At 49.2% G+C, this 18,203-nt stretch overlaps 1 protein-coding gene across 4 annotated transcripts in view; it reads right to left on the bottom strand.

The window, feature by feature from the left end:
* The window catches only part of gdpd1 (glycerophosphodiester phosphodiesterase domain containing 1), a 48,314-nt gene that overhangs the window by 1,381 nt on the left and 28,730 nt on the right, over positions 1 to 18,203 (bottom strand). For 2 of the 4 annotated variants that reach the window (XM_085964723.1, XM_085964724.1), the window contains exons 3-9: positions 17,404 to 17,539; positions 14,340 to 14,385; positions 7,361 to 7,482; positions 6,060 to 6,149; positions 4,211 to 4,344; positions 2,817 to 2,876; positions 2,125 to 2,176 (exon numbers count right to left, since the gene is read on the bottom strand). In XM_085964723.1, coding sequence (XP_085820849.1) covers positions 2,125 to 2,176; positions 2,817 to 2,876; positions 4,211 to 4,344; positions 6,060 to 6,149; positions 7,361 to 7,482; positions 14,340 to 14,385; positions 17,404 to 17,539 — 640 coding nt within the window. The remainder of the gene's footprint in view (positions 1 to 2,124; positions 2,177 to 2,816; positions 2,877 to 4,210; positions 4,345 to 6,059; positions 6,150 to 7,360; positions 7,483 to 14,339; positions 14,386 to 17,403; positions 17,540 to 18,203) is intronic. The other 2 variants (XM_085964725.1, XM_085964726.1) reach the window with 2 other exon arrangements.

Genomic DNA, 18,203 nt, shown 5'->3' on the forward strand with positions numbered 1-18,203 from the left:
GGGAGGGATTTGAAAACAAGGATGAGAGTTTTAAAATCGAGGCGTTGCTTAACCGGGAGCCATATAAATGCAAGTCTTTCTTTCTTTTCCTTAGAGCAGAGAAGGTTAAGGGGAGATTTAATAGAGGTGTTCAAAATTATGAGGGGTTCTGATAGAGTAAATAAGGAGAAACTGTTTCCACTGGCAGGGGGGTCAGTAACCAGAGGACACAGATTTAAGATAATTGGCAAATGAACCACAGGGAAGATGAGGAGAATATTTTTTTACGCAGCGAGTTGTGATGATCTGGAACGCGCTGCCTGAAAGGGCTGTGGAAGCAGATTCAATAGGAACTTTCAAAAGGGAATTGGATAAATACTTGAATAGGAAAATTTTTATAGGGCTGCGGGGAAAGAGCAGTGGAGTGGGACCAATGCTCCCTCTAATTTTTTTTTTTGGGGGGGGGGGGGGGGGTCGTGCGGCCCTTTTAAGGGGCTGCGTGGCCCATTCAACAATCCGCACATGCCCGGTTTTTGCATCTGAAAGCTGGTGAGCCGGCTGTGCGGGAGCTGCAGAGAGCTGCGCGGTTTAAAGGGGACACTGAGTGAGACTAATTGTCTAGCTCTACCGAAGAGCTGGCACAGGCACGATGGGCCGAATGCCTTCCTTCTGTGCCATATGCTCCTATGGTTTTAAGTATACACAGTAATCAGTAATTAACACTGAGGACTTATACAAAGGATACCGTGAGTTATTCACCACAAGGGTACCTAACCCTGTGATATACCTATCAATTCCTCCAATAAAAGGCGAAGAGTTACGAAGGTGACTAAAGGTTTTTATTGACTAAATAACAGAGCCCACTCTCGTGGGTGATCCGATCCAAGCAGGAGGAATACCAGCCAGTCGCTCACCTTTATACCTGGCCTGGTGGGTGGAGCCAAGGCGGCGTCGGCAGTGGTCATCCCAGGTATAGCAGTGTGGCAAGAGGCGACCTCGTACCGTGATACAATAGTGGTCAGTGATACAGTTATAACGAACAGTGGTGAACAGTGCTAACTACTAACAGTGATACGATAGTGAACGTGGTTTACCACACCCTGCACTTTCAGAACTGGATCAGTGACCATAAGTAGAAAAGCCTTATCTGAGGAAGGATGTTCTTGCCATGGAGGGAGTGCAGCGATGATTCACCAGACTGATACTTGGGATGGCAGGAATGACGCATGAGGAGAGATTGGGTCGATTAGGCTTATACTCGCTGGAGTTTAGAAGAATGAGAGGGGATCTCATTGAAACTTATAAAATTCTAACAGGACTAGACAGACTAGATGCAAGAAGGATGTTCCCGATGGCGGGGGAGTCCAGAACCAAGGGTCACAGTCTAAGGATAAGGGGTAAGCCATTTAGGACAGAGATGAGGAGGAATTTCTTCACCCAGAGAGTGGTGAACCTACGGAATTCTCTACCACAGAAGGCAGTTGAGGCCAAATATATTCAAGAAGGAGTTAGATATATTTTTTTAAGGCTAAGGGGATCAAGGGATATGGGGAGAAAGCAGGGACAGGGTACTGAATTTGGATGATCAGCCGTGATCTCATTAAATGGCGGAGCAGGCTCGAGGGGCCGAATGGCCGACTCCTGCTCCTATCTTCTATGTTTTCTGTTGTCAAAGGAAAGACTTGCATTGATGCAACACCTTTGTTCTGAAAGCAGCTTCACATACGATGCTCTATTTTGAAGTTCAATGACTCACGATCGTAAACATGGCAGCCATTTTGAACACAGCAAGATCCCACAAAGAATGAGCCAACTAATGTTATTTTCTTTTGGTGGTGTTGGCTGAAGGAGGAATTTGATCTTCAACGTTGGGATCTGTTACATCCACCCGAGGGGGCCGACGGTGCCTCGGTTTAACGTCTCATCCGAAAGACGGCACCTCCAACAGTGCAGCACTCCCTCAGCACTGCACTGGGAGCGTCAGCCTGGATTATATACTCAAATCAACTCATACACAAGTTGAAGAACTGTTTTCAGATTTCGGTCAGAGCACCAGATACAAAATGCAAAAAAAAACTGGTCTCATTCTGCGGAGGTCAGGTGCAAAGTCACACGGGCATCACAGAGTAAAAGTGCATATTTCACCTGAACTCCTCTTGCTTTGAGATGCATGAACAGAGATTTCCTCATCAGTAATCTGAGTGGGTAGAAATGAGAAAACACCACAATTAACCTTCAGAATTCTTCAGCCGGGATTCGCATCCCCAACAGGGCTGAGTTTTCACTTGTGCAAATACAGAACCGTGCAGCAGTTTGAGGGTTTCCACAGTTTAAAAAGGCCACTTTCACCGTGCAACATTGCAAACCGCTTCTCTCGGTGCCAGCTGCACCAAAGGGGCTGCCTCACCTTATCCCACCCGCCACGGGGCGCGTGAACCGCGGGCGCAACGTCTCTCTGTCTCCGTTAATGGCCAACACGCTGCCCCGTGAAGCACTCGTGTAAGACTCGTGCAACCCACATTTCCCCAAAGGGAGAGCTCCCCCGATCTTGGCCTGTTGCCATGGGGGAGTTGAGAAGATAGTCTCCCCACTTGGAGGAGAGAGACAGAGAGAAAGAGAAAAAGAGAGGGAGCGCGAGCCAGAGAGGGAGCAATGATAGAGAGACAGAGCCAGAGCGAGAGAGAACGACAGAGAGAGACAGCGCGAGAGAGAGAGAGAGAGAGAGAGAGAGATGGCGAGAGAAACAGAGGGGGAGAGCGAGAATGACAGAGAGGGAGCAACATAGATAAAGCGATAGAAACAGAGATTGGAGTTTCAAGTTAATCGCAAGCTCTCACGTGTCAGCGAGCCAGATTATAAACCGTCGAGACTTGGATATCTTGCTCCGGTCTTTTAACCTGGACAGGAAAGAAAAATACATTCTGTTAGAGAGGATTTGGCATCAAGTTGCTGTTAATTCCCGAAACGCTCACCTGTGTCATCAGTAACAGCGGGACTCTGATATTTTCATACTGTGTCCACATCCACGGTGAAACCACCCAGTGGTACAATTATAACGCCTGCCCTTTCTAGAGCTGGGCTGTGTCTGGAGAGAGCACTCAGAAATGTACAAGACTCGGGTGAAGTACTGGTGGGTAGAGGTCTGTCAATAGGGAGTAGCAGAAATTGGAGATGATGCCCTAAGGGCAACGCGCAAGAAGTGTATTGGCTACGGTGCGATTCTTCCTGTAGGGTATCGGTCCCGACGTGCTAAAGAGACTCAGTGACAACACTGCTCGTTATCTTCATTTCCCTTCAGGCCAGTTGGCAGAGTTGAAGCACCGGGTGCTAGAGCTGCACATACGGAGGGGCTTGGGGTGCGGACAGGATCGAGCTTGGCCGCGATGCCCAGCCGCTGGTCGTTGAACAGGCGGCGGACACACCCCACCACAGCTCGGGAGAATGGTCAATAGGTCACGGCTCGCACAAAACCGTAGTCCAGTGAAGGATGAACGCGGTCATATGGGGAGAAGACGAGACAGAGGACATTACGAGAGTCAGCTACATACGCAAAAAAAAAAGAACGCTCCCCCCTCCTTGGCACTGCCGTGGCAACACCAATCCAGCCAATGGCAATGCCAATCCAGCCAATGGGACTGCCGTGGCAAGGCCAATCTAGCCAATGGGACGATCGTGGCAATGCCAAACCACCCAATGGGACTATCGTGGCAACGCCAATCCAGACAATGGGACTGCCATGGCAATGCCAATCCAGCCAATGGGACTGCCATGGCAATGCCAATCCAGCCAATGGGACTGCCGTGGCAATGCCAATCCACCCAATGGGACTGTCGTGGCAATGCCGATTCAGCCAATGGGACTGCCATGGCAACGCCAATCCACCCAATGGAACTATCGTGGCAACGCCAATCCAGCCAATGGGACTGCCATGGCAACGCCAATCCAGCCAATGGGACTGCCGTAGCCATGCCAATCCAGCCAATGGGACTGCCATGGCAATGCCAATCCAGCCAATGGGACTGCCATGGCAACGCCAATCCACGCATGGCACTGCACATGGCAGATCCAGCCCATTGGTACTGGACTTGTCAGTAAGATCCACTCTACACGATGCCCCCCTGCCCCCCCACCCCAGCACACCTTCCTTTTCAACCTCTGTGAGGGGGGAGAGGTGTGATGGTTGAGAGGTGATTCATGGCCACCATTCAAAGAGTTGAAATCCTTCACTTACTTCAGTATGATCGAGGGCATGGGAACCTCCAGGAACTGCTCCCGCAGGGGGAAGAACGGCAGCAGCCCCGTGTAAAAGAGCCCCAGCAGCAGCAGCACTCGCTGCAGGCTGAACAGGATCGGGATGCACGGATTCTGTCAACAAAACAAGAGCAAAGCACTTCACACGCGGTCCACATGCGCCAGGACACTGGCGACAGGTTAAGAAACTTGCATTTAAATGTCACATTTCTCAAAACATCCCAAATCGCTTCACATACAGCGAGTGACTTGGCTGTGCAGCTCACTATTACGCAAACATGTCCGGCAGCCATTTTTGGCACAAAAATAGCAATGACGTGAAAGGTCCGTTAATTGGTTTTGGGTGGTGGTGGTGTTTAAGAACGGAGATGTTGGCCAGGACACCAGGAGAACTCCCCGCTCTTCCAATCGTGCCGTGGATCTTCAATGTCCGCCCAAACAGAGCCTTGGCTTAATGCCTCATTAAAGGACGACACCTCTCCAAACTGCACAGCACTCCTTCAGAACTGCACTGGAATTGTCAGCCGAGATTATAAGTTCTAGTCCTGGATTGGGGCTTGTGAATCTTCGGAATACTCTGGTGGATAAAATCCAAAACAGAAAGTTTAACAAAACAAAATTAGAGCCAGGCTGTTCAGGAGTGAATCAGAAAGCACTGCTTCACACTAAGGGTAGTGGAAATGTGGAGTTCTCCCCCCCCCCCAAAAGTCTGTGGATGCTGCGGGGGGGTCAATTGAACTGGTTAGGAAAGGATATCAAGGGATACGGAGCCAAGGCGGGTAAATGGAGTTGAGGTACAGATCAGCCATGATCTAGCTGAATGGCAGAACAGGCTGGGGGTGCTGAACGGCCTCCTCCTGCTCCTGTCTCCTCCCATTAATCTTTCAGCATCTACTTTCTCCAGGGTGTGTGCATTGTGCAACTTACTGCTAATGCCCCCAAGGCAGGATCTCTCACACTTCCACTCTTCCTGGTCACTATCCCCAGAGTTTAGGGAATACAAGAGCAGGGAGGTTATGCTGGAACTGTATAAAACACTAGTTAGGCCACAGCTAGAGTACTGTGTGCAGTTCTGGTCACCACATTACAGGAAAGATGTGATTGCATTAGAGAGGGTACAGAGGAGATTTACAAGGACGTTGCCAGGACTGTAGAATTTTAGCTGTGAGGAAAGATTGGATAGGCTGGGGTTGTTTTCTTTGGAAAGAGGAGGCTGAGGAGAGACTTAATCGAGGTGTATAAAATGATGAGGGTTCTAGATAGAGTGGGTAGGAAGGCCCTATTAAACCAGGTAACATAGATTTAAAGTGATTGGTAGTAGGATTAGAGGGGAGTTGAGGAGAACCTTGTTCACCCAGAGGGTGGCGGGGATCTGGAACTCACTGCCTGAAAGGGTGGTAGAGGCAGGAACCTTCATCACATTTAAAAAGTACTTGGATATGCACTTGAAGTGCCGTAAACTGCAAGGCTACGGACCAAGAGCTGGAAAGTGGGATTAGGCTGGATAGCTCTTTTTCGACTGACGCTGAGACGAGGGGCCGAATGGCCTCCTTCTGTGCTGTAAATTTCGATGATTCTATGAGTACGTGCCCACTGCGGACAGAGTCTGATGCGGACCGAGTCCGATGCAGACAGAGTCTGATTTCGTGCCATTGGCGCTCGACAACAAACATCGTGCTGATGGCACCCAAAAGATACCAGAAGCGGCCGGCTACAGAGCAGTCCTCAAGGGGATTGAGGCAAAACTCCCCGGAGGTATCCCAATCCGAGCTTCCCAAATAAAGGTGCCCAAACCCGTGGGACACAAGTGGAGCGGCAGCCGGGCTCACCGTTCTGTAACACTTCTTCACGATATCTTCACTGGCGTTGCCCCAGACAGTGAGGTCCTCTCGATTAAACTCTCTCACCAAAGTCGACACCTGCCAGACAACAGACACACCAAACCAGGTGAAGGTGGGACATTTAAATAACCAGATCAGCCAGTCTAATTACACAAAAAGACAGACTTGCATTTCTATAGCGCCTTTCATGACCTCAGGACGCCCCAAAGCGCTTTACAGCCAATGAAGTACTTTTGAAGTGTAGTCACTGTTGTAATGTGGGAAACGCGGCAGCCAATTTGTGCACAGCAAGCTCCCATAAACAGCAATGTGATAATGACCAGATCATCCGTTTTTAGTGATGTTGACTGAGGGATAAATATTGACCAGGACACCGGGGAGAACTTCCCTGCTCCTCTTCGAAATATTGCCATGGGATCTTTTACATCCACTCGAGAGCGCAGACGGGGCCTCGGTTTAACGTCTCATCTGAAAGACGGCACCTCCGACAGTGCGGCACCTCCCTCAGCACGGCACTGGAGTGTGTCGGCCTAGATTTTTGTGCTCGAGTCCCTGGAGTGGGGCTCGAACCCACAACATTCTGACTCCGGAGAGGGTGCTGCCCACTGAGCCACGGCCGACACAATTCTCTACTTTGGGGATATCAGGTAGTTTGCTTCATCGAGATGTTCTCCCGACTCTTTAAGCAATTGATATGAGACAGGCGACGCCTGACAGCATCCCCGCCCTACAGTGAATCCGCTTCCACCACCCTTTCAGGCACTGCATTCCAGATCATCATAACTCGCTGCGTGAAACTATTTCTCTTCATCTCTCACACCCCCCCCCCAGTCCCATCCCGGTTCTTTTGCTAATTATCTTTTTTTTTTAAAAAGGAAAGAAAAATATACTGCAGATGCTGGAAATCTGAAATAAAAACAGAAGCAGGGTGTTATGAGGACAGAGCTGGCATGTGGGAGTAGATTGGAGCTCTTTCAAAGAGCCGGTACAGGCACGACGGGTCGAGTGGCCTCCTTCTGTGCCATTAAGATTCTGCGTTGGAAATACTCAGCAGGTCAGGCAGCATCTTGGAGAAAGAGACAGAGTTAATGTTTCGGGTCGATGACCTTTCATTCGAACACGATGATTTCATCAGGAATAATTCTGACGAAGGGTCACCGGCCTGAAACGTTAAACTCTGTTTCTCTCTCCACAGATGCTGCCTGACCTGCTGAGTGTTTCCAGCACTTTCTGATTTTATGGCTTTAATGTTAAAAAAAAGGGTTAATTTCCCCCCCCCCGTTTGCTACCTTTTGAATGAGGATGTCATTGTTGACCTTAATGTCGATGTTGATGGGTGTGCTCGGAAAGGCTTCGAAGACTTCCTTCAAGAGTGGAATCCGTTTGTCATCACCTCCCTCGCAGAAGCAATCTAAAGCAGAGGGACGAGCAATCAGCCGGAGATTTAACCGACGGGCCGACAGCTGTCTGCGGACGCACACACACCCAAAGCCGCTCACAGATCAACTGATTGCCGAGGGACGTCATCCAATGGGAAGGGAATGGGACCGATTCTCCTGCCCGTCACCTGTCGTGATGCTCAGGGTTCCGCGCATCTCACGAGCTTCCCCACCAGCACCTGTAAGCCGCCCCCACTACTCTCCTGCACTCCCGACGCGCCCCCCCCCCCCCGCCCGTTTGTCCAATCCTGGCCTCTTGCGTATCCCCGATTTCCTTCGCTCCACCATTGGCGGCAATGCCTTCAGCCGCCTAGGCCCCAAGCTCTGGAATTCTCTCCCTAAATCTCTCTCTCTCTCTCCCCATCATTAAGTCGCTCAAAACTACCTCTTTGATCAAGCTTTTGGTCACCTGTCTCAATTTGTGGCTCAGTGTCAAATTTTGCCTGTGAAGCGCCTTGGGACATTTTAACACGTTAAAAGTGCTATGTTGTTGCAAAAATGCAAGTTGTTGTTGAATCAGCATGCTCAGGGGCGAATGGATGGGGGAGGGGGAAATTGGGAATATAAGACCAAACTCTCTGTGCAGGCTTGATTTACCCCCATTAGGGAAGTAGCAATGTTTTATGGTACTGGGCTAAAATCCCAGAAGTTGAAATTTTTAACCTGCCGTGACAAGGTGTAGAAGTGAACCCAATAAATCCGGTACTTTGTACACGGTCACAATAACTTAACTGGTTCATTGACCCTCCTCACGTCTGGCTTACTGAGAGAGTGGAGCAGCAAGCTGCACAGTTGCTACGAAGCATCATAATGAGTCTCAGAGTCGTCCAGGATTCATGTGTTATCTGATCCCATCAGGAAAGACTGAACAGGCTCTTTTCTCTAGAAAAGAGAAGGCTGAGGGATCTTCTTTCGTACGGTAGTAGCAAAGCAAATGAAATGTCAATATCCAAGTCAGATATCCAGGCCAAAGGTAACAGCGTGGATATCTTGTAGGCTGCCTGTGAATTTCCTCTGAGGGCAGTGCTCAATGATGTGCTCCAGGGTCTGATTAGGAGCTCCACAGTCACATGATGGGGATGCTTTATTCTTCCATCAATGGAGAAGGTGGCAGTATCGACCGTGACCACTGTTTGCGAGAAAGGTTTGATCCTTCAGGTTGTACTGTGGGGTCCTCTATAAGGAATCCATTCCGTATGTCACAGCTCTTCCAAGCATTTCGCCATCGGTCATCAAGGCTGAGGGGAGATCGCTGAAGGGCTTTGGCGACTGTCCAAAATGGCCTCCTAGATTTGAGACGGGTTGGTGGTAGGTTGTTCAAGTCGGCCTGGATCGGCATGTCTTTGCTGGTGTAGCGGTTGTATTCTCTGGGGACTGCATATTCGCAGCGTAGGTGTGGTGGTGCGATGTTTTCAAGCACGGGCAGCTATTGGTGTCGATAAAAGCGTACCGGTGATAATTCTCATAGTAGAATTCAGCTGGACAGCAACGGATTTGACCTGCGGACTCGATAGCCATGCCGGAGAGCAGTACTCCGCTGTAGAGTACCCCAGGGCGAGTGCTGCCATACGGAGGGTTTGAGTGTCTGCTCCCCATGTGGATCCGGCCAGTTTCTGGATCAAGTTGACCCTACTCTTTAGTTTCTTCCCAAGGTTCTGGAGATGTTGTCTATATGACAGGGTACAATCAAGCACGACTCCTAAGTAGGAGGGTTTTTTGGCATAGTTTACCTCTGCGCCGTAGAAGGAGGCTCTCAAAGCTTGGTTTACTTGATGGGTGTTGAGGTGGAATGTCGAGCGACGGTCTTTTGCGGGTTTGGCCGAAGTCACCATCAGCGGAAGTAGGCCTCCATCCTCTGTAAATCACTGGTCAGGGTCTCCTCGGTGATGGACAGATTCATGTTTTGCGTGGCCAAGGCAGTGTCATCAGTGTATACGAACTTGCGGGACTCTGTTTCGGGCAGGTCACTGATGTAAACGTTGAATAACACTGGTGCCAGGACAGACCCCTGTGGGAGTCCGTTGTTCAATGTCCTATATCTACTCTTCTGGGTGACAGCAACCGACGCTTCCGTGTGTGCACTAAGCTTGGAGTTGAGAAGATGGATCGTTGTTCTGCAGGGTAAAATGGTGGAGAGCTTGAAAAGCAGTCCATGCTTCCATACTGTGTCATACGCCGCTGACAGCTCCACGAGTGCTACGGCGGTCTTGAGCTGGCGCTGGAAACCTGCTTCGATGTGTGTTGTTAAAGCTACCACTTGGTCGCAACAGTTACGGCCACTCGGGAAGCCCGCTTGCTCCTTAGGGATGGTTGGCTCGATGATGGGGGCTAGTCTGTAGTCTGTGGAGTAGTAGCCTCTCCAGCACTTTATAACAAGTGCAAAGTAAGGAGATCGGGCAGTAGCTGGAGGCTTCACAAGCATTCTTCCCCTGCTTCAGGAGGGCAATTATTTTAGTCTCTCTCCAAATAGATGGAATTTGAGGGGTGATCTGATAGAGGTCTTTAAAATAATGCAGGGGCTTGATTGGGTGGATGCAGAGAAAATGTTTCCACTTGTTGGGGGGGGGGGGGGAAGACCAGAACTAGGGGTCATAAGCAAATGTCCCCTGTAATTTTTGGGGGACGGCACGGCCCATTCAAAATACCGCACATGCGCAGGTTTTCATTTAAAAGCCAGCGAGTCGGCTGCGCAAGACCTTCAGAGCCCTGCGTGACCACACAGCTTAAAGGGAACATTGGTCATAAATATAAGATAGTCACTAATAAATCCAATCGGTAATTCAGGAGAAACTTCTTTACCCAGAGAGTGGTGAGAATGTGGAACTCGCTACCACAGGGAGTGGTTGAGGCGAAGAGCACAGATACACAACAAGGGGAAGCTAGATAAACACATGAAGGAGAAAGGAATAGAAGGATATGGTGATGGGGTGAGATGAAGATGGGTGGGAGGAGGCTCGTGTGGAGCATACACACCAGCACAGACCAGTTGGGCCGAATGGTCTGTTTCTATGCTGTAAATTTAACATAAGGAGGAGGCAGGGCAATGAATGCCAGTGTCGCCCACATCCCAAGAACCAGAAACAATATATAAACCTGCCCATTACAATTCACTGCTGTGAGAAAGGACAGTCATCACCCCAACTGACCCATCCTTCCCCAGTGGTCATTCTTCATAGAAACATAGAAGATAGGAGCAGGCCATTTGGCCCCTCAAGCCTGCTCCGCCATTTAATGAGATCATGGCTGATCATCCAAATTCAGTACCCTGTCCCTGCTTTCTCCCCATATCCCTTGATCCCTTTAGCCTTAAGAAATATATCCAACTCCTTCTTGAATATATTTAATGAATTGGCCTCAACTGCCTTTTGTGATCGAAAATTCCACAGGTTCACCACTCTGTGGGTGAAGAAATTCTTGCAATTAAATTCCTCTGTGGCCTCGCTCCTCCTCCCACGTTACAACATCCCCCCAAACTCTCCGCCTTCCTTTTGTCCATTACCCCCCTCCCCAGCATTGGCAGCTATGCCTGCAGCCACCTAGAGCCTGGGCTCTCTGGAAATCCCTCCCTAAAACGCCTCTCTCTCACCCTTGAAGACCCCCCTTCCTTAAAACCCACCTCTTTGACCAAGCCTTTGGTCACCCCTCCTAATATCTCCTCCTCCAGATCGGTGCCCATTCGTCCCCTCCCCTTTACGCCTTGGGACCCTGCTCCACGTTAAAGGCGCTCTACCAGTCCAAGCTGTTGGTGAGCCCAGGCCACAAACGTCAAGTGTTTTACAGCAGGAGAAGGCCTTTTGGCCTATCGTGTCTACGCCGGCTCTTTGCTGGAGCAATCCAAAATGAATCCCAACGCCCCGCTCTCTTCCCCACGGCCCTGTAACCAAGTAGGACTCAGTCCGAGCCTTGCAGCTGCAGAGGTGATCAAACCAGGCAGAGGACAGAGGAGTAAAATTACCAGGAAAAGTAAGGGAACGTAAGACTGCCCCCTCTATCCCCATTAAAAAAGCCAAAATACTACAGAGAGAGCCTCCTCCCACCCTACTTCATCGAACCCCATCAACATAATCTTCTATTCCTTTCTCCTTCATGTGTTTATCCAGCTTCCCCTTAAATGCATCTGTGCAATTTGCCTCAACCACTCCCTGTGGTAGCGAGTTCCACATTCTCATCACTCTCAACAACAACAACTTGTATTTATATAGCGCCTTTAACGTAGTAAAACATCCAAAGGCGCTGCACAGGAGTATTATAAGACAAAAAAATGACACCAAGCCACATAAGGATAAATTAGGGCAGGTGACCAAAAGCTTGGTCAAAGAGGTAGGTTTTAAGGAGCGTCTTAAAGGAGGAAAGAAAGGTAGAGAAGCGAAGAGGTTTAGGCAGGGAATTCCAGAGCTTAGGGCCTAGGCACCAGAAGGCACAGCCACCAATTGTTGAGCGATTATAATCAGGGATGCTCAAGAGGGCAGAATTAGAGGAGCGCAGATATCTCGGGGAGTTGTGGGGCTGGAGGAGGTTACAGAGATAGGGAGGGGTGAGGCCATGGAGGGATTTGAAAACAAGGATGAGAATTTTGAAATCGAGGCATTGCTTAACCGGGAGCCAATGTAGGTCTGCGAGCAAAAGGGTGATGGGTGAACAGGACTTGGTACGAGTTAGGACACGGGCAGCTGAGTTTTGGATGACCTCAAGTTTACGTAGGGTGGAATGTGGGAGGCCAGCCAGGAGTGCGTTGGAATAGTCAAGTCTAGAGGTAACAAAGGCATGGATGAGGGTTTCAGCAGTGGATGAGCTGAGGCAGGGGCGGAGACGGGCGATGTTACAGAGGTGGAAGTAGGTAAAAGATGTTTCTCCTAAATTACCTATTGAATTTATTAGAAGCAGGTAAACGCCACATCTAAAATACTCCTAATGCCCTGCTCTACCCTGGGGACTCTGTTCCACTACTGACACATGTTCGGCTTAAAAGGATTTCTGCTCAGGTTATGAACTGGTGCCAATTTTCACAGCAGAGAACCGTGGCACCAATCGCTCTGCCACGTTCAGTACCAGAAGGCAATAGCAGAAGTTTCATTTAAGAAAGAAAGAGAGAATCAGCCCATCGCAGAGACAGGGAATACAGAACCGAGTTCACAGCAGAAATACTCACCTTGAATCAAATTCAGCCAGCACAGTGGGACTGAGCTATCCACTCAGCTTTACACCATTATATGGAAATCCTATTAACCTCGTCACATTGGCTGTGGAATCTGACTTACCAAGCATTGATAGATCCCACTGGCTCCTATTTAAAGGAGTACGTGAATATAAAAGTCCGACAATGGGTTCAATTCTTTGATTATTTGGCTGACAGCCAACACCTTTAGAGCTAGTTTTTTTTAAAGAAGCTTTAAGAAAGAAAGGACTTGCATTTCTATAGCGCCTTTCATGACCTCGGGACGTCCCAAAGTGCTTTACAGCTAATGAAGTATTTTTGAAGTGTAGTCACTGTTGTAGGAAACATGGCAGCCAATTTGCGCACAGCAAGATCCCACAAACAGCAATGTGATAATGACCGGATAAATGTTTTTTTTTAGTGATGTTGGCTGAGGGATAAATATTGGCCAGGACGCCGGGGAACTTTTATGTCTACCCGAGAGGGCCGCAGCATGCCCTTAGGGCGCAATGTAACCCGGGTGCATTTAACCTATAAAACCCACCCAAGAGATAGAGCAGCTTCAGGAGCGCAGAGGACTGTGGGTATTGTAGCCGCCATTATTAATGAGTTGCTGCGAGGAACGATGCCTCAGGAAACCAATGGCGGGAGCGGGATGGTTCGAACTGGGAGGTCACGTGATGAAACCGCTGGGAACGTTATCCATGGGGGTCACAGGATGGTATGAGGAATCCTGGCCACACATTTTTTCTGCCCTCCGTCACTCAAGACTCAGACGGCAGCGCCCCCTTCAGCTCTCCCGGCTGAGATCTGCATTGGGCCAGAGATCCCTGGCCCAAATGGCTCGCGAAACGGTGCAATCACACCACGTGAAACACAGGAGACGATTGCTTTCCTGTGGGACGCACTGCAGCATTATGCTGCTTCTGTACCTCGAGCGATTTGCAGATCGGCCGAGGGCCCTGTTCGTTCTCCTCCTCCCCACTGCCCCTGCACTTGCTTAAAATCTGTCACACATCTCTAACTTTTTCCAGTTCTGACGGAAGGTCATCGACCTGAAACGTTAGCATCTGTGCAGAGAGAAACAGAGTTGTCTGGCCAGCTGAGTGTTTGCAGCATTTTATGTTTTTAAGCTTTTTTTAAAATGTCCCAGTTCCATTTTTGTAACATGTTAGGTTTAAAATAACAGTAGTAGAATATGTGTGGGTGTGTTAGACACTGGCCCTGTACTCGGCTATTTTCTTCTGTGTTGCCTGAGTAACATGTCAAAGGTGACTTTAAAGCAGACAGTGGTGTGGATGACCTCGGTTCGAATCCGAGTCACGGCATTGCGGATTAAAGCAATGACACGCCATTGGGTTCATTTTCTCATATCATTTTTAACAATATGGGTGTCCGTCTAGACACAATTTTGTCAGATTAAAGGTTTAAACTATTTATTTGGTTTGCTCTGGATATATTGAATGGAAGAGAAGTAACCCTTTTATTAAAAGAAATGCAAAAATACTGCTGGAAATCTGAAATAAAAACAGAAGATGCTGCAAACATTCAGCAAGTCAAGCAGCATCTGTGACCTGAAACGTTAACTCTGTTTCTCTCTCCACTGCTGCTGCCTGACCTGCCGAGTGTTTGCAGCATTTTCTGTTTTAGCCTTGTGTAAAAACCAGACCTTACCTTTCTGAAAGGAGACGTGCAGCCTGCAATGATAGGACGGGAGCTCCTGAGAGGGGTGTTGGGGGGGGGGGGGGGGGGGAAGAAAGAAGAACGGATCACATTAGTACACTGATTACTCATTCACCACTTGATACATCTGCAACGCTAGCTCCAAAAAGACAGGAGTAAAACAAAGAATTAAAACCTCCAAACGTGTGTTACAGCCATGCAAGAGACAAGTTTCCAATGTGCAAACGCAGGATGACTCACTCAATAGAGCCGTAGTTCATTCCTTGAATAAGCCTACAACTTCAATTAAGCTCGACACCATCCAGGACAAAGCAGCCCGCTTGATTGGCACCCTATCCACCACTTTAAACATTCACTCCCTCCACCATCAGCGCACCGTGTACCATCTACAAGATGCACTGCACCAACTCGCCAAGGCTTCTTCGGCAGCACCTCCCAAACCCGCGACCTCTACCACCTAGAAGGACAAGGGCAGCAGCCGCATGGGAACACCACCACCTCCAACTTCACCTGCAAGTCACACACCATCCTGACTTAGAAGTATATCGCCGATCCTTCATCGTCGTTAGGGAGGGAGTTCCAGGATTTTGACCTATCAGCACTGTGGGAGTACCTTCACCACACGGACTGCAGTGATTCAAGAAGGCGGCTCACCACCACCTTCTCGAGGGCAATTAGGGATGGGCAATAAATGCTGGCCTTGCCAGCGATGCCCACATCCCATAAACAAATTTTTTTTAATGGATCGGTTCAGACGATGGTGGATCACTAACCCATTTGATCTCGTCCTTTGCAAACCGACAGTCTCCCAGGGTTACCAACCCTCCCGGATTGTTCTGGAGTCTCCCGGAATTATAGAATAAACTCTGCAAGCAACCCAGTAGAGGACTCTCCCGGACACTAGTTAGGCTACAGCTAGAGTACTGTGTACAGTTCTGGTCACAATACAGGAAAGATGTGATTGCACTAGAGAGGGTACAGAGGAGATTTACGAGGATGTTGCCTGGACTGGGGAATTTTAGCTATGAGGAAAGATTGGATAGACTGGGGTTGTTTTCTTTGGAACAGAGGAGGCTGAGGGGAGGCTTAATTGAGGTGTATAAAATGATGAGGGGCCTGGATAGAGTGGATAGGAAGGATCTATTTCCCTTAGCAGAGAGGTCAATAACCAGGTAACATAGATTTAAAGTAATTGGTAGAAGGATTAGAGGAGAGTTTAGGAGAAATTTTTTCACCGAAGGTGGTGGGAGTCTGGAAATCACTGCCTGAAAGGGTGGTAGAGGGAGAAACCCTCACCACATTTAAAAAGTACTTGGATATGCACTTGGAGTGCCGTAAACTGCAAGGCTACAGACCAAGAGCTGGAAAGTGGGATTAGGCTGGATAGCTCTTTTTTAGCCGGCACAGACACGATGGGCCGAATGGCCTCCTACTGTGCCGTAAATTTTATAATTCTACAACCCAGGAGACATAACACGCCCAAGGATACAATGCAGCCCTGGCGCATCTAACCAATAAAACCACCCAATAAATAGAGCGGTTCCTGCTGCACAGAGGATTCTGGGTATTGTAGCCGCCATCATTGACTAATTGCCACATGGGATGACGCATCAGGCAACCAATGGCAGGAGTGGGTTGGGAGGCCATGTGATGAAACCTCTCGGAATACAGTCCAACCAGAGGGTGGCAACTCTACTGTCTCCCCATTACAGGTAGCACTTCATTGGCTGGTGATCGTGGGCAGGAATGGCATGGACGTTATCCAACACAAATCGAATGTCGTTACAGGAATTTCAGCTGTCGTTTGACTGCGCCGGGAATCGTTTCCACAAGATGGGCTGGGATGAAGACAGCCCTTCGGCCCATCCGATTTCACCTCATCCATCCAGAGCACTGGCCCCACTGACTTCCTGATTTAGCACCTAGCTGTTCCTTAAATGACTCCAGTCTCCTGGCCTTAACCACTCTATCCTGGCACTCGTCCCAGCTGACGACCCCTCTCAACGTCAGTCCTACATTTACCCTTTGCAGCTTTGAACCTGTGGCCTTTTGCTCCCTGCATGACCCATGAAATGCTCGCTTCTTCCAGATATTGAGCTCTTAATCCAGGGCTTTATTCAATGAACTGCAGTTTGATGATTAAATTTACACAATTGAAAAGAAAGAACTTGTATTTATACAGCACTTTTCACCACCTCGGGACGTCCCAAAGCGCTTTACAGCCAATGAACTACTTTTGAAGTGTAGTCACTGCTGTAATGTAGGTCAGCTTGTTATTAGAGGCTTGAATTCTATCTGGAGCTATTTGGCAGCTTCCTCAGTTTATTTTTTTTGTTGCGCAAGTGGATCATAGAACTAGACAAAAGTACAGTCGCTGCGTCAATTTAACATTGGTTTTGGAGTCAGAAGGTCGTGGGTTTGGGCCCCACTCCAGAACGAGAACGTAATCCAGGCTCCGCCGCACTGTCGGGAGGGGCAGCGCAGAGGGAGCGCCGCACTGTCGGGAGGGGCAGCGCAGAGGGAGCGCCGCACTGTCGGGAGGGGCAGCGCAGAGGGAGCGCCGCACTGTCGGGAGGGGCAGCGCAGAGGGAGCGCCGCACTGTCGGGAGGGGCAGCGCAGAGGGAGCGCCGCACTGTCGGGAGGGGCAGCGCAGAGGGAGCGCCGCACTGTCGGGAGGGGCAGCGCTGAGGGAGCGCCGCACTGTCGGAGGGGCAGTGCTTCGTGTGAGATGTTACATCAAAAGCTGCCTGTTGAGTTTTTTTTTATTCACGTGCATGTTAAAGTTCCCATGTCACTGTTCAAAGAAGAACAGAAAGTTCCCCCGGTGTCCTGCGCAACATTTCTTCGTCAACCAACGCAGGTCTTTTGTCTCATTTGTTGTTCCTGGGATCTTGCTGTGAACAACATGGCTGCCATGTTTGCCAACCTAACCGTTCACTGTACGTCCGAAAGACGTTGGCAAGGTGCAACTTCATTCTGTACCACGTGGCACACAGTGACAAGGGAAACGCCACAGCTGCTTAAAATAACTCTTAGGAAAAGTTTACCGCTTACTGAAAAGTTGAGGTTGGCTATATTCACATTCACCCCGGTGGCCCGCTTTAAGTTGTCGTCGTGCGATACAACCACTTGTTCATCTTTCGTCATGTGACAGTCGAGCTCCAGCATGTCCGTTCCCAACTGCACTGCACTGAAACGGTTAAACGGTAGAGGTCAGTTAACTTATAAGTGCCAGGGAACGAGTTACAAGCGCAACCTTTGATCTGAATGCAAGTTTGAACGTCACTGCTGTTCAGAAGAAATGGCCGACAGATTTTCCAGTCCTCGCTTCCTGCACAGCTTGACTGATTTCCAGTCAGTTGCTTGCAGCCCAATCCACATCCCACATATTTTCCCCAAGATTCTGCCGGTTGACATGCAGATAAGCCCCATCACTGCTCGCACACTGAATGGGGCTGTAATGGGCTCACGTGGCTCGGTGTCAATCTCTGTCTGATAACACTCCTCCGAAAAGCCTCGGGACGTTTTACTACAGTAAAGGCACTATATAAAATGCAGGTTGTTGTTGTTGTAATCTAACATGAAGGACAGAGACAACATCAGTAGTTTAGAACTCTGTTATCCAAATCCTCAGCTCAGATTACAGCCTTCAAGTAACTGCCTTGTATCACTCATTATTTATGTGGTTTCTATTTACCCATCCTCTTTTTAAACCGCGGTCAGTGAGTGCAGCCCCGAGTCTGCTTCCCGCTGACGCCAACAACAACCTGCCTCAGTAGAGCACCTTTATGATAAAAAATAAACTCCTTGTGCTTCAGAAGTGTCAGCCAGTGGCTCAGTGGGCAGCACCCTCG

The sequence above is a fragment of the Somniosus microcephalus genome, chromosome 22, assembly GCF_052327205.1.
Source record: "Somniosus microcephalus isolate GS21.2 chromosome 22, FLI_Smic_1.0, whole genome shotgun sequence".
In the NCBI taxonomy this organism is placed as follows: Eukaryota; Metazoa; Chordata; class Chondrichthyes; order Squaliformes; family Somniosidae; genus Somniosus; species Somniosus microcephalus.